We start from the raw sequence: 15,443 nt of genomic DNA on the forward strand, positions 1-15,443 counted from the left end.
AGGTGTTTTACTCTGTAGATAAAGATTCTTTCCCACTTACGTAGAAAAGAAAATGGACACAGGATGACATGTTACAGTTGTAGCTCTCCTACATGTTCTCTTTTAGGGTGCCTTCACACGTACCGTATCGCTGCGTATTTATCGCTGCGAGTTTCTCGCACATAAATCCAGATTGCTATCATGTCAATGTATGTGTATTCTCACTGCGTGTTTGGTGCGATTTTCTCATGAGAGTTTTGATTTTCACAGGCGAGTTTAACACCACAAAAAAACGCAGCTACTTTCATGCGAGTTTTGTGCGAGAAATACGCAGCGATACAGTACGTGTGAAAGCACCCTTAGGGTGCCTTCACACCTACCGGATCCACAGCGGATCTCACTTCTGCGGATTCGAAGCGAGAACCGCTGCGGATCCGGTACCATTCACCCCTATGATAGCACATATTCACAGCGGGATTAACATCCCGCTGTGAATATGTGCTTTAACCCCTTGCTGTCCGCAGCCCCGCCGCCGCATTAGACCATCCTCGGCCGCATCCCCCATCTCCGGCCGCATCCCCCCATCCCCCGCCGCATCCAGCAGCCCGCCTCCGAGAGCATAAAGTACCTGCTCGGCGGCGCGGCTGCAGTGAGGCTCCCGGCTCCAGTCCCGCTCATATATGTTCCTCAAGTCAGTACGATTAAAACGATATGCAACTTGTGTAACTTTTATATTAATTGATGGCTCTTAAAAAAATAAAACCTTTTACAGAAAATAAACGTTCCTTAAAATCGCTATATTCCCATGCTTATAACGCTTTTATCCTTTGGTCTATGGGGCTGTGTGAGGTATAATTTTTTGCGCCATAATGATTTCTTTCTATCGGTACCTTGATTGCGCATATGCGACTTTTTGATCACTTTTTATTGCAATTTTTCTGGATTTGATGCGACCAAAAATGCGCAATTTTGCACTTTGGAATTTTCTGCTCTTACGCCGTTTACCGTGCAAGATCAGGAATTAAATAAATTAATAGTTCGGGGGATTACGCATGCGGCGATACCAAACATGTTTATTAATTTATTTTTATTTATAAAATGGGAAAAGGGGGGGTGATTTGAACTTTTATTAGGGGAGGGGGCTTTTTATTAATAACAACACTTTATTCTTTTTTCACATACAGTAATTAGAAGCCCCCTGGGGGACTTCTATATACACAGCACTGATCTCCCATTGAGATCAATGCTGTGTATTTAACAGAGCACCGATCCATCTGAATGGATTGCGGAGCCGGGATCAGCGTCATTCCAACGCTGAGCCCCGGCCGGCTCATTAGAACGAAACTCCCCTCCGCGATCGCATCGCGGGGGGGAGATCTCCCACTAAACACCAGGGAGAGGGGCACAGTCACTATTCAAATGTAGCTGTCAGCTTTGACAGCTGCATTTGAACAGTTCATTAGCCGGCCGTGGCGATCAGCCGTGGCGGCCAAGACCTGCGGTCCCTGGCTGCACATAGCAACCGGCGACCGCAGACTGCAGAGAGGGCTCACGCTGGGAGCCCTCTCTGATCCGCCTTAATGGCCACATGACGCGTTTTTAGTGATCCTCTTGACAGATAACAATTCCAGGTGAGTCCTGGTGTTCAATAGTGAAGGCAATATGGGACAATACAATGCACACACCATACGCCACAATATGGAATATACCCTTTAATATTATATTAGATCCAACTTCTACAGATTGATATTAGGAAAGATAATACCTATTTTTTTTAGCACACACACATATTTATTATAATTTTTATTTATATGTAATACAAATTATATACCCTCACCAACAGAAGAAACTACAGAATCTTTCCTGAGTATATATATATTTTTTTTTCTGTTCTCTTGTCTTTTATCGTTTCTTTCATTCACTTGAAGGACATTATCACTTATGAGAAAAAATGTCAAACTTAATTCAAATACACCGAGCTGAATTATCAGGCACTGTTATAAATTGGTGTCCACTCACTAAACTCAGTAGCCTCAGTAGTGGGATGTGAGGTTTTACTGTAGTGAGCGGACATCAAATACTCACTGAGAGCTCTGAAGAGGTTTACCATGCTCATGTACAATCCAATTTGTGATTCTATTACAATGACAATTCTGGTAAACTGTTATGCTAAGTGTCATACAAAATATACACCATTTGGATATATATATATTTTTTTCCCTTCCTTTTTCTTAATTATTAATTTATTTTATTTCAATTCCAAAATATAAACCATTTAAGAAGAAATATACAAAACATTACAATCACCATAACCCCACCACAGTCCCACCCACCCCCTATCCCAACCCCAGACCAAGCACGTATGGGTTCCCGCTAAAAAAAAAAAAAAAAAAAAAAAAAAAAAGGAAAAAGGGACGGAGGAGCCAATACAAAAAACCATAAAAAGTATTCCCTATCCATCCGCATCCCTAAACATCTTCATAGTATTTCACCAGTTGCTCCCATTCAGTCAGACTTGGGGCCTGATCTGATATCCAGTTTCTCATAATTAACAATTTCGCGTAGAAAAACAACCTCAACATTCTCTTACTTATCTTCCCCAAATGTCTATTTGATAAACTGGAGGTATCACCCAATATAACTAGTCGGAGGTCTACATCTATCTCTACTCCCGTACTGCTCTCTATCTTCTGGATCACCCCAGACCAAAATGTCTTCAGCTTATCACAAGACCAAAACATATGAACCAAATTTCCCACCGCCCCCGCACAACGCGGACACAAATCGTCTCTTCTTTTTTTAATTTTAAACAAAAAGGAAGGGGTGTAATACAGCCTATGTACTATGTTAAACTGAATCAACTGGTGATTCCCAGACGGTGCTACTTTACTAATATTACGGTAGACTTTAGACCAGTTCACATCGCCTCCGCACTCACCCTCCCAAACTCTCTCGCTCCCAAAAATCACAGTCCTCTCCTGGAGGAGACTTCTATACAGCATTGAGACTCCTTTATAACTAGACCCAGCTCCACGCAACTTCTCAATTGTCATATTAACTGTGAGTGTATATTCTACACATTTCAAATCAGACTTCAAGGTAGAAACTAGTCTCAGGAAACTAAACCACTGGGTCTCACGGAGATCGTACTCTGCCCTGAACTGATCCCAAGACTTTATTTTCCCATCGGAGACTACATCAGTTATGAGGCTCACACCCAAGGTAATAAACTCTCAGTCTATCTTCAATTTTTGGACCTCCTGCAATTGGGAGTGATTCCACAATGAGGAGAAACAAAAAAAACCTGTAACCTTCAAAAGCCTCCCCAGTTCCCCCCAGGTTTTAACCAAGGCAGACACCATTGGCCATACAGAGCTTATTCTATCTGTCGGACATCCGGCATCTAACATCTGGAAGATGTCCAACTTGGCATCACTGACCACCTGGCTCAAATAAAAGAAAAAAGGGTTATCCCTCCACTCCAAGAGCCAATAAGCTTGGGATGCCAAGAAGTACAGCTCCATTGAAGGGAGGCCAAGTCCACCCTTATCTTTAGGGGCAGTCAGCAATTCTAATCTGATTCTTACCCTTTTCCGTCCCCAAATCAAAAAGTTCAATATCGACTTTATCCTTTTAAACTCTTTCTTCTCTATCCAGACTGGGGCAACCCCGAAAATATATAAAAACTCAGGGAGACACACGGTCTTCAGCAGAACCAATCGATCCATTTTAGAAAGCGGAAGGCCAAGCCACACCTCCGCCTCTTTTTCAGTTTCTTTTATCAGTGGTATCAGATTGAGCCTACTGAAGGCCGAAATGTCCTGGGACACCCAGATCCCAAGGTATCTAAACGCTTCCCCTGGGCGCAGCTCCTTCATTTGGGGGAAAGACAACCTTCCCTCTAGACCTACCCTCAATAACACCGACTTTTCCCAGTTTATTTTTAATCCCGAGTACTGCCCCACAGTAGAAATTAGCTGTACGACTCTGGGGATAGCTATAACAGGATCACGAAGAAACAGAAGCATATCGTCAGCATATAGGGATATCTTGTCCCCCTTGCCCCTCGCCCCAAACCCTTCAATACCTTGGTCCATTCTAATCAGACTTGCCACAGGTTCTATACAAAGGGCGAAAAGCAAGGGGGAGAGAGGACACCCCTGCCTAGTGCCACGGCCCAATCCAAAGGAAACTGAATGCAGCCCATTTACCGTTACGGCAGCCGTCGCACTTGCATACAACAACTTTACCATACTTTTATACTCCCCACCTAGGTTAAGGCAGTCCATCACGGCCCACAGGTACCCCCACTCCACCCTGTCGAACGCCTTAGCAGCGTCAAGCGACAGGATGGAGTGGGCACCCCCCGACCCCGATAGCTGCACATTCTCGTATACTCTCCTAAGGTTAGATTTAATTTGTCTCCCAGGGATAAACCCTGTCTGATCCTCCCCTATAAGATCCCCAACCACCTTATTTAATCTACGCGCCAGCACTCCCGCAAGCAGTTTAACATCCGTATTCAACAGTGAAATCGGCCTATAGGACTCACACTCCGAGGGATCTTTTCCCTCTTTTAATAACAAAATAATCTCGGCTTCCCCCATCGAACTTGGGAGCTTCCCGACCACCCTTGAATGTTCCAATACCTGCAGGAGCGCTGGGAGCAAGAATTTTTTATGTCTTTTATAGAGCTCGAATGGTATTCCGTCCAACTCCAGAGAGGAACCACCGGGTGTGCTGGCCAAAGTTTCCTCCAGTTCCACTAAAGTAATAGGTAAACCGAGTGTCTCCCCTTGTTCCTGTGAGAGGGACGGTAAACTAGCGGATTCTAATAACCGTTTCAGGTCGTCGTCATACTCTTTACCATTAGATTTATAAATCTCCTGAAAATATTCTCTAAACACCTCCAGAATACCACCAGGTGACCTAACTATACTCCCCGCTGCCGATCTAATTACATGTATTTCCCCTCCCCCTTTCTGATTTCTAATTATCCTCATTAGCCCCTTATTTGGTGTTCCTGAGTTTTTATATTTCACTTTGGCCGAGAAACCCAGCTGCGCTTTAGCCTTATCAAGCAAATTATTATCCAGTGCTACCTGTGCCTGTTCTAATTCGTGACGTGTTATTGGTGAAGGATCCCCTCTATATTTGTCATCCAAATTTTTAACAATTCCCCTTAACTCAGTTTCTTTACACTTAAATTGTGATTTTTTTCCCTTGTATAATCCCAAAGTATTTACCCCGTATTACCGCTTTAATCGTGTCCCATACTATGTCTAAAGGTGCACTTCCGTAATTTATCTTCCATACCTCCTCTAGTTCTTTATCTAAAGTAGGTGAATTTTCTATTAAATTTAACCACTGTGCATTTAATTTAAACTTATACCTACCCCTGCATCGCTGCGTGTCTAAATCAACCACCAACGGGCCATGATCAGACAAGCAGCGAGGCAGGTATTTAATATCCCGTACCCATTTCACCATATCTGTGTTTACCAGGGCCATATCTATTCTGGATTGAGTATTACTAGATTTATTCCAACAGGAAAAGCTCCTTGCCTCTGGGTTTCTCTCTCGCCAGAGGTCGATCAGTCCCAGCTCCCCAACAATTGAAGGGAGGGGGGAGTGACCGACCCCATGAACAGGTAAGATCATTCTGAGCCGATCCGCATGTTCACACATAACCGCATTGAAATCCCCGGTGACCATGAGCGGGCATCGGCTCCATTTATTACTAAACGAAAACAATTTATCCAATACCTCTGACTTAAAGGGGGGGGGATATAAATAAAAGCGAGAATACACTCTAGCCCCTCGACTTGACAATGTAAAAAAATAAATCTTCCCTCACTATCCAGAAATTGATCCATCAGTACCCAACTTATTTTCTTGTGGATAAGTACAGACACACCCCGAGCATAGTTGGAATAGGTCGTATGGAACTGAGCGCCCCACCATGGTCTGTGGACCCCAACCACCGCCTCTTTTATTAGATGAGTTTCCACAAGGCCAATAATACAGGGCTGGTAGTTCTTAATAATATTCATAACCGCCCGTCTCTTACACTTTTCGCCCAGCCCTCTAATATTCCATGTCAGGACTCTAACCATTGGCCCTTAACCCCTTCCCGCTAAAGTCAGTAAATGTACTAACTTGTAGGATGAGAGTTCCAGCACCAGTCAGTACATTTACTGACCTGCTTCCAATGCTCGCTGTTTACACAAACAGTGCCCGGGAGCTGCAACTAAACTTTCAGCTGATAGCTGACATCTTAGTGTAACTACCTCTGGACCCCCAAAGGGGGTCCACCATCGGCAATCGTCGGCATTGGTGGATTAGTAACGGTAATTGGTGTGGTAAAAAACACATAGGATTACATTGGAGTCTCTGGAAAGAAAATGAAAATATTAACTTTTCACTCCTACTTTGCAGTTATTCCTGTGAAATGTCTTAAGGGTGAAAAACCGGTATGAATGTCAATTTGAATACTTGAAAGGGTGAAGATTTCAAAATGGGGTAAATTATGGGGACTTCTAGTATACAGGCCTCTAAAATATACTCCAAAACTGAACTGGTGCCTAAAGAATTTCTGAGTTTGAAATTTTCATGAAAATTTTGAAAATTGCTACTAAACATTTATGGCCTCTAATATCCTTAAAAAAGTAACAGCATGTTCACCAAATGCTGTTAATATAAAGTAGACATGTTATAGATATGAATTAATAAATAATAAATGACGTATTACTATTTACCTTATTTGCAGAGACTTTCAAATTTAGAGAAATGCGCTTTTTTAAAATTTTTAACAATATTTTGGAGTTATTCACCAAAAAATTCTAAAGATATAAACTCAAATTTACCACTAACATAAAGTGGAATATCTAATGAAAAAACAATCTTGGAATCACAAGGATATGTAAAAGCATTCCCAAGTTATTAACCCCTTCACGTCAGCCATCTGTATATATACGTTCCTATTGCACATGCCCCGTGCAGTAGGAATGTACATATACGTTCCTGACTGACAGGGGCTTTGTGATGAGAACGGGATCGCTGCAGGGACAGCGATCCCGCTCTCATCTGTGTACAGCACCGGAGATAATGAGGATCAGCGGCGATTCCGCAGCTGACCCCCATTAACCCCTTAGTGACCGCCGAAACGGCGGTCACTAATGGGCCGATGCCGCCGCTGTATTTCATCTCCCCCCACCGTGAATCCACGGTGGGGGGAGATGAAATAAGTAAAAATCAGACCCCAGATCAGCCCCCTAGTGCCCCAGTCACTAACCCCCCCTCCCGCGGCGGCCATCGGATCCAAGATGGCCGCCGCGATCACTGTGAACAGACTAATGTCTGTTCACAGTGATCAAAAAAGAAAAATGAATGAAAGCCCCATGCTCTCCGCCACCGGAGGTAGCGGAGAGCATGGGGCAGTCATCGGGACCCCCCCTGTGGGGTCCCGGTACAAGCGATCAGCGGTATATACTATATACCGCTGATCGCTTGTGCCATGTGCTCCAGGCACTTTTTATCCCCTGTCACCATGAATGATTGGTGACAGGGGATAAAAAGTGATGTCCCCCCACCCCCCAAGTCGCCCCCCACCCCCCCTGTCACCCCCGTCCCCCAGTCACCCTCCCTTCCCCATATACTCACCGGATCCACGGAGCTCCTTCCTCTTCGGTGTCCTGGCTGGTTATGAAGTGCGCATGCGCTCCACAACCAGCCAAGCTCTGAAAATTTAAAGTGACAGAGACCAATTTGGTCTCTGTCACTGAACTATGATTACTGTGATAGAAAATATCACAGTAATCATAGTAATACAGTGAAAATGAATGTATAAAGTACAAAAAGTGACAAACATACAAAAAAATAAAACACACACTTTTTATTATAGTAATAATTACAGTTTACTCCCAAATTTACCCTAACCCCCCCCCAGATTACCCGTAACCACCGCAGGTTGCCCGTAACCACCGCACGTTGCCCGTAACCACCGCACGTTGCCCGTAACCACCCCAGGTTCTCCTTAATCACGACAGATTGCACGTAACCCCCCAGATTACCCGTAACCACCGCACGTTGCCCATAACCACCGCACGTTGCCCGTAACCATCGCACGTTGCCCGTAACCACCACACATTGCCAGTGACCCCCTCCAGATTGTCCGTAATCACCCCAGATTGCCTGTAACCACCCCAAATTACATGTAACCACCCCAGATTAGCTATAAGCACTTCACTCTATCCGTAACAATTCTAGATTGTCTGTAACCCCTCCAGGTTGCCCCTAACCACCGCAGGTTGGGCATAACCACCCCAGATTGCCCGTAATCATGCCAGATTACATGTAACCCCCCAGATTGCACGCAACCACCGCAGGTTGCCTCTGACCACCGCACGTCGCCTCTGACCACCGCACGTCGCCTCTGACCACCGTACGTCGCCTCTGACCACCACACGTCGCCTCTGACCACCGCACGTCGCCTCTGACCACCGCACGTCGCCTCTGACCACCGCACGTCGCCTATGACCACCGCACCTTGCCTCTGACCACCGCACGTCGCCTATGACCACCGCACATCGCTTATGACCACCGCACCTTGCATCTGACCACTGCACCTTGCCTCTGAACACTGCACCTTGCCTCTAACCACCCCAAATTGCCAGTGACCCCCTCCAGATTGCCCGTAACCACGCCAGATTACAGGTACCCACCTCAGATTACCTATTAGCACTTCAGTTTATCCGTAACCACAGCAGGTTGCCTGTAACCACCCCAGATTGTCCGCAACCACCCCAGATTGTCCGTAACCACAGCAGGTTGCCTGTAACCATACCAGATTGTCTGTAACCACAGCAGGTTGTCCGTATTCACCCCACGTTGCCCATAACCACCCCAGGTTGCCTCTAACCACCCCAGGTTGCCTCTAACCACACCAGGTTGCCTCTAACCACACCAGGTTGCCTCTAACCACAGCAGGTTGCCTGTGACCACCCCATGTTGACCGTATCCACCCCAGATTATCCGTAACCACCCCAGATTACCCGTAACCACCCCAGATTACCCGAAACCACCCCAGACTGCCCGTAACCACCCCAGACTGCCCGTAACCACCTCAGACTGCCCGTAACCACCTCAGACTGCCCGTAACCACCTCTAGATTACCCGGAACCACCCCAGACTGTCCGTAACCACCCCACATTAGCTGTAATCTAATTTTTTTTATTGTATTTTAGTAATTGCGCTATTCTAATAACTGTTACTAGCTGCGGTTTTGCTCCAGCAAATTGGCGCTCCTTCCCTTCTGAGCCCTGCTGTGTGCCCATACAGTGGTTTATGCCCACATATGGGGTACCGTTGTACTCAGGAGAACCTGAGTTACAGATTTTGGGGTACATTTTTTATCCTGTTCCTTGTGAAATTTAGAAATTTCAAACTAAACCAACATATTTTTGGAAAAATTCAAGTTTTTCATTTTTACTGGCCAATTTTGAATACTTTCCTCTAATACCTGTGGGGCCAAAATGCTCATCCTACCCCAAGATGAATTCTTTTAGGGGTGTACTTTCCGAAATGGGGTGACTTTTGGGGGGATTCTATTCTGTAGACACTACAGGGGCACTACAAATGCACCTGGTGCTCAGAAACTTCTTCAGAAAAATCTGCAGAGAAAATGCTAATTGGCGCTCCTTCCCTTCTGAGCCCGGCTGTGTGCCCATACAGTGGTTTATGCCCACATATAGGGTACCGTTCTACTCTGGAGACCCTGCGTTACAGATTTTGGGGTGAATTTTCTCTCCTGTTCCTCGTGAAATTGAGAAATTTCCAACTAAAGGAACATATTATTGGAAAAATTCGAGTTTTTCATTTTTACTGTCTACTTTTGAATACTTTCCTCTAATACCTGTGGGGTCAAAATGCTCACCACACACCAAGATGAATTCTTTGAGGGGTGCACTTTCCAAAATGGGGTGACTTATGGCGAGATTTTACTCTGCTGACACTACAAGGGCACTGCAAACCCACCTGGCGCTCAGAAACTTCTTCAGCAAAATCTGCATTGAAAAAGCTAATTGGCGCTTCTTCCCTTCTGAGCCCTGATGTGTGCCCATACAGTGGTTTATACCGACAAATGAGGAACCTTTTTACTCAGGAGAACCTGCGTTACAAATTTTGGGGTACTTTTTTTCTCTTGTTCCTCGGGAAATTGAGAAATTTTAAACTAAACGAACATATTATTGGGAAAATTTGAGTTTTTCATTTTTACTGTCTACTTTTGAATACTTTCCTCTAATACCTGTGGGGTCAAAATGCTCACCACACCCCAAAATGAATTCTTTGAGGGGTGCACTTTCCAAAATGGGGTGACTTATGGCGAGATTTTACCCCGCTGGCACTACAGGGGCTCTGCAAACCCACCTGGCGCTCAGAAACTTCTTCAGCAAAATCTGCATTGAAAAAGCTAATTGGCGCTCCTTCCCTTCTGAGCCCCGCTGTGTGCCCATGCAGTGGTTTATGCTCACATATGAGGTACCATTGTACTCATGAGAACCTGCGTTACAAATTTTGGGGTACTTTTTTTCTCTTTTTCCTCGTGAAATTGAAAAATTTCAAACTAAAGGAACATATTATTGGAAAAAATTTGAGTTTTTCATTTTTACTGTCTAATTTTGAATACTTTCCTCTAACACCTGTGGGGTCAAATTGCTCATCCTACCCCAAGATGAATTCTTTGAGGGGTGTACTTTCCAAAATGGGGTGACTTATGGGTTTTTTTCTCTCTGCTGACACTACAGGGGCACTGCAAATGCACCTGGCGCTCGGAAACTTCTTCAGCAAAATCTGCAATGGAAAAGCTAATTGGCGCTCCTTCCCTTCTGAGCCCTGCTGTGTGCCCATGCAGTGGTTTACGCCCACATATGGGGTACCGTAGTACTCAAGAGAACATGTGTTACAAATTTTGGGGTGCTTTTTCTCTCATGTTCCTTTTGAAAATGAGAAACTTTAATCTAAATGTATATATTATTGGAAAATTAAAATTTTTCATTTTTTTACAGCCTAATGGTGAATACTTTCCTCCAGCCCCTGTAGGGTTAAAATGCTCATTATACCCCTAGATTAATTCTTTAAGGTGTCTAGTTTCCAAAATGGGGTCACTTATGGGGGTTTCCAGTATACAAACCTCCTAAATCAACTTAAAATAAGAACTGGTCCCTAAAAAAATCAGTTTTGGAAACTTTCACGAAAATGTGGTTATTTGCTGATACATTTCTAACCCCCGTAACACCCTAAAAAAGTAAAATATGTTTATGAAATGAAGCCAGAATAAAGAGGACATATCGGTAATGTGACTTAGTAACTAATTTATGTAATACAACTTTCTTTTTTTAGAAGCAGAGAATTTCAAAGTTCATAAAATGCTAATTTTTTCAATTTTTCATTATATTTTGATGTTTTTCACAAAAAACACACAAAGTAGTGACCAAATTTTGCCACTAATATAAAGTGCCATATGTGACGAAAAAACAATCTCAGAATCGCTAGCATACGTTAAAGCATCACTGAGCTATAAGCTCAGACAGGTCAGATTTTGAAAAATGAGCCTGGTCTTTTAGGTGCAAATAGGCTTGGTCTTGAAGGGGTTAAAGAGTCACTGTCATATTTTTTTTTTTTTTTGCAGAAATCAATAGTCCAGGCGATTTTAAGAAACTTTGTAATTGGGTTTATTAGCCAAATCTGCCATTATCTGCATGTAAAAAGCCTTTTCCCAGGTCCCCCCCTCCTTCCTCTTTTCATCCACTCCAAAAAATCTGAAAATTGTGACTTGTTGCAGGAGACGTACCCTGTCTGTTCTAGGGAGAGGGGAGGGGGGAGGAGGAAGGAGGGAGTTAGCCGGCAGCAGAAAGCAGATAACAGAGGATTACAGGCACAGAGCTGGGTGACAGCTGTAATCCGAGCTCAGACAGGTCACTGGTGACTGTCACAAGAGATATCCTGTGAGGGATTTGTAGATTAACTCTTTGTTGTCCTGTTTTGGTCTTTTATTTAGCTCTCTCAATAGGAGAACAATGAAGACAGGGGGGAGAGCTTCAAACTGCTTTTTCATGATAAAAATGCATTTTTCGGATAATAAACCCAATTACAAAGTTTCTTAAAATCGCCTGGACTATTGATTTCTGCAAAAAAAAAATTCACGACAGTGACACTTTAATGAATAAAGTGACACATGTCATATTCATAAAATTTGCCTTGGTCCTTAAAGCCATTTCAGGCCTGATCCTGAAAGGGTTAAGGGAGCATATGACCACGAAGAGAGGGAAAAAAAACGATCAAACGACGAGGGAGAAATCGTTCATTCTGATCTTTAAAACATGTTCTTAAATCGTCTTTCGCTAAAAATTCGCAGGTCGCTTCGTGTAAACAGTGTTTCATTGAGTTACCCTATGTAAAAGATGGGCTTAAACGATCGCAATAACGATTTTTCTTCCGAATTTACAAAAGATTTTTGTAAAGATTTGTCTAAACGCTGATATAAAAACCAAATCGTTGCTTCAAAATCGTTAAACGATCGATTGGGCGAATTATCGCTCCGTGTAAACGTAGCATTAGTTGTGTAAATGTAGTTGAGCAGCAGTAGGTCAAAATAACACAGGGATATGCGGCCTTGACTTTTCTCCTAAATTTCTTGTTGGAAAGAGCCAAGTATCTGGTGGTATTATACACGTGTGACCATTACCTCACAGGAGAACACAGCTGTAATGGCTCCTATACACACCTGAGCCATGAGGGAGCTGGGGTCATCTCAGAACACATAGGAGGATTACTTCCCGCGCTTCTGCGATTGGCTAGACGCCTATGACGTCAGAGGCTGCTAGCCAATAGGATACTTATACCGTCGGTAGCGTCGTGCTGTGCCGGTATCGCGGAGCGGCTAAGCTGAGGAGACGGATAACTAGTCACAATGCTATTGTACCGTATGAGAGCAGGCTACGCTCTTCTCCTGACAAGAGAGGCGGCTGTGAGGAGGAACCGACTCCAACAGAGAAGACGCGGAGACAACTGTCCTGGCAAAGAAACCTAGCAAAGCCCAGGGCAATATACACACTGCCCGCTGGGGGGCGCTGTACACTACTACTGCTACACTAGTACTAAGCAGCTGGCACTGCAGCTCCGCACACAGGAGGAGGCTGATACACGACGCTCCGCCCTTTCTGCCCTCCTCTCTATCGCCCCTCCCATGACGTCACCGGCCGGCAGCTACTGCGCACTGACCTGTCCATCTCCCCTGTGGAGGGCGCAGGCTGCCCGGGGAAGGGCTGGCAGGGGTGCCCGGCGTGATGAGGCTGAGCTGACGCGGCTCTGGAATGGAGAGTGCCCTGCTGTGCGATGATGAGATCTGTAAGTGAGCGCTGCTGCTACTGCCGGGCGGGCATGGATGCGGGGAGTAGGGTGGTATCCTGGCATCACTAGTGCCGCCATACCGGGCACCTGAGCTCACAGCGCTATCACTGCCTGCTGACCCGGGGCTGGCACCGAGTTCTCCATCGTTAGCTGCCATAGCCCGTCATGTTCCAACTATTCCTGGAGACAATGTCAGGAAGGAAGGGCAGAGCCGGGTGAGGATAGCGCAGGGATGGCTGTCAGGGGCTCATACCAGTCCGGGGGGCGAGCAGACGCTCTGAGGAGTGCGGTTATCCATAGCCACCAATCAGGATGCAGCTTTCCTCCGCCAGACTGTCACTGGCATAAGAGCCGGCATCTGATTGGTCGGTGGTTATCAGGAGGCCAAATCTCCTCAGAAGGGGAGCTTCTATCAGCTATGGCAATGTTTATATATATATATATATATATATATATATATATATATATATATATATATATATATATATATATATACATACACTGCCATAGCTGATATGTAGTTTTAGATTTGCCAATAGAGTGTATAGATACATGGCAGATGTAGGTGAATGTGTGTGTGTGTATATGTGTATATATATATATATATATATATATATATATATATATATATATGTGTGTGTGTGTGAGATGACATCCAGCTACCTAACACTGCATAGGATAAGGTCACAGACAGCAAAGCAATGCAGACAGTGCAGCCTCCACAAGCTGTGCCAATTAATGGGAATATGGAAAATGTACTCACACCTTTTACTGTTACAGTAGATGACACATGTGTGATGTCTTCTGTGTTTTCTTTAACACCTATGCTTTCTGCATTATAGATTGTGTAAAAGAAATCATGATCATTCCTTTTCCACAGGACTGGGGATAAGTGTATGATTACTGGGAGGCCTGGATGCTTTTCTTGAAAAATATAACCTTACTAGTTCTGGACATTAGATTTGCTGTGATAGGACACTGATCTAGGGATTTATTCTGATTGCCAGATTGGAGTCGGGAAGGAATTTGCTCCCTGTGAGGGTGTGTTCACACTGAGGAATCCGCGCGGAGAAGTTCTCACAGATTCCGCCGCTCAACTTCTCCGCACGGAAACACACCCTTAGGGTACAAACACACACACCGTATACGCAGCGTATGTACTGCTGCGAAACGCAGCAGATACGCAGCAGATTCGCAGCAGATTAGATCTAAATAACTGAACACACCATCAAGTCTTCACCATCAAATCTGCTGCAGATCTGCTGCGTATACGGTGTGTGTGTTTGTACCCTTATGGGGCAATTGTTATCTGCCTCTGGGTTAGCACAGCATTGTTTCTGTAGGTTGAACTTCATGGACTCCTGTCGTTTTTCAACCTTATTAACTATGTAACTGGGGGTCCATCCACTGCATCTCAAAAGATGGGTTCCTGAGTCTACTGTCAGAATGGAGCAGACATACATGTGCACTGCTACTTTATTCACTGTCTATGGGACTGACAAAAATAGCTGAGTACAGCACTTGGCTATCTACAGCAGTCCTATAGACAGTGAAAGGAGCAGCTGTACACACTGTCACTGCTGCTTCATTCTAGAACACAGGTGTCAAACTCACTGCTCAAAGCTTTAGTAGTGACATATTACACATAAGGTCTCCGCTTGGTTTATAGGATTATATACATTGTTTGAGGCTGGGTTCACACTACGTATATTTCAGTCAGTATTGTGGTCCTCATATTGCAACCAAAACCAGGATTGGATTAAAAACACAGAAAGGCTCTGTCCACACAATGTTGAAATTGAGTGGATGGCCGCCATATAAGAGTAAATAACGGCCATTATTTCTATATAACAGCCGTTGTTTTAAAATAACAGCAAATATTTGCCATTAAATGGCGGCCATCCACTCAATTTCAACATTGTGTGAACAGAGCCTTTCTGTGTTTTTAATCCTCTCCTGGTTTTGGTTGCAATATGAGGACCACAATACTGACTGAAATATACGTTGTGTGAACCCAGCTAAGACTGTATTGATTACTACTATGACAGAAGCTT

At 44.4% G+C, this 15,443-nt stretch overlaps 2 protein-coding genes across 2 annotated transcripts in view; one reads left to right on the forward strand and one right to left on the reverse strand.

Annotated features, from left to right (window-relative positions):
• Nucleotides 1–13,644, reverse strand: part of PCSK6 (proprotein convertase subtilisin/kexin type 6) — a 319,024-nt gene extending 305,380 nt beyond the window's left edge. The window contains exon 1 of the mRNA XM_069985423.1: nucleotides 13,261–13,644. The gene's annotated coding sequence lies outside the window, so the exon portion shown is untranslated. The remainder of the gene's footprint in view (nucleotides 1–13,260) is intronic.
• The window catches only part of ANKDD1A (ankyrin repeat and death domain containing 1A), a 63,201-nt gene continuing 60,751 nt past the window's right edge, over nucleotides 12,994–15,443 (forward strand). Inside the window, exon 1 of the mRNA XM_069985428.1 lies at nucleotides 12,994–13,386. Coding sequence (XP_069841529.1) covers nucleotides 13,353–13,386 — 34 coding nt within the window. The 5' untranslated portion in view covers nucleotides 12,994–13,352. The remainder of the gene's footprint in view (nucleotides 13,387–15,443) is intronic.

This window comes from Dendropsophus ebraccatus, chromosome 1 (assembly GCF_027789765.1).
Source record: "Dendropsophus ebraccatus isolate aDenEbr1 chromosome 1, aDenEbr1.pat, whole genome shotgun sequence".
Lineage (NCBI taxonomy): Eukaryota > Metazoa > Chordata > Amphibia > Anura > Hylidae > Dendropsophus > Dendropsophus ebraccatus.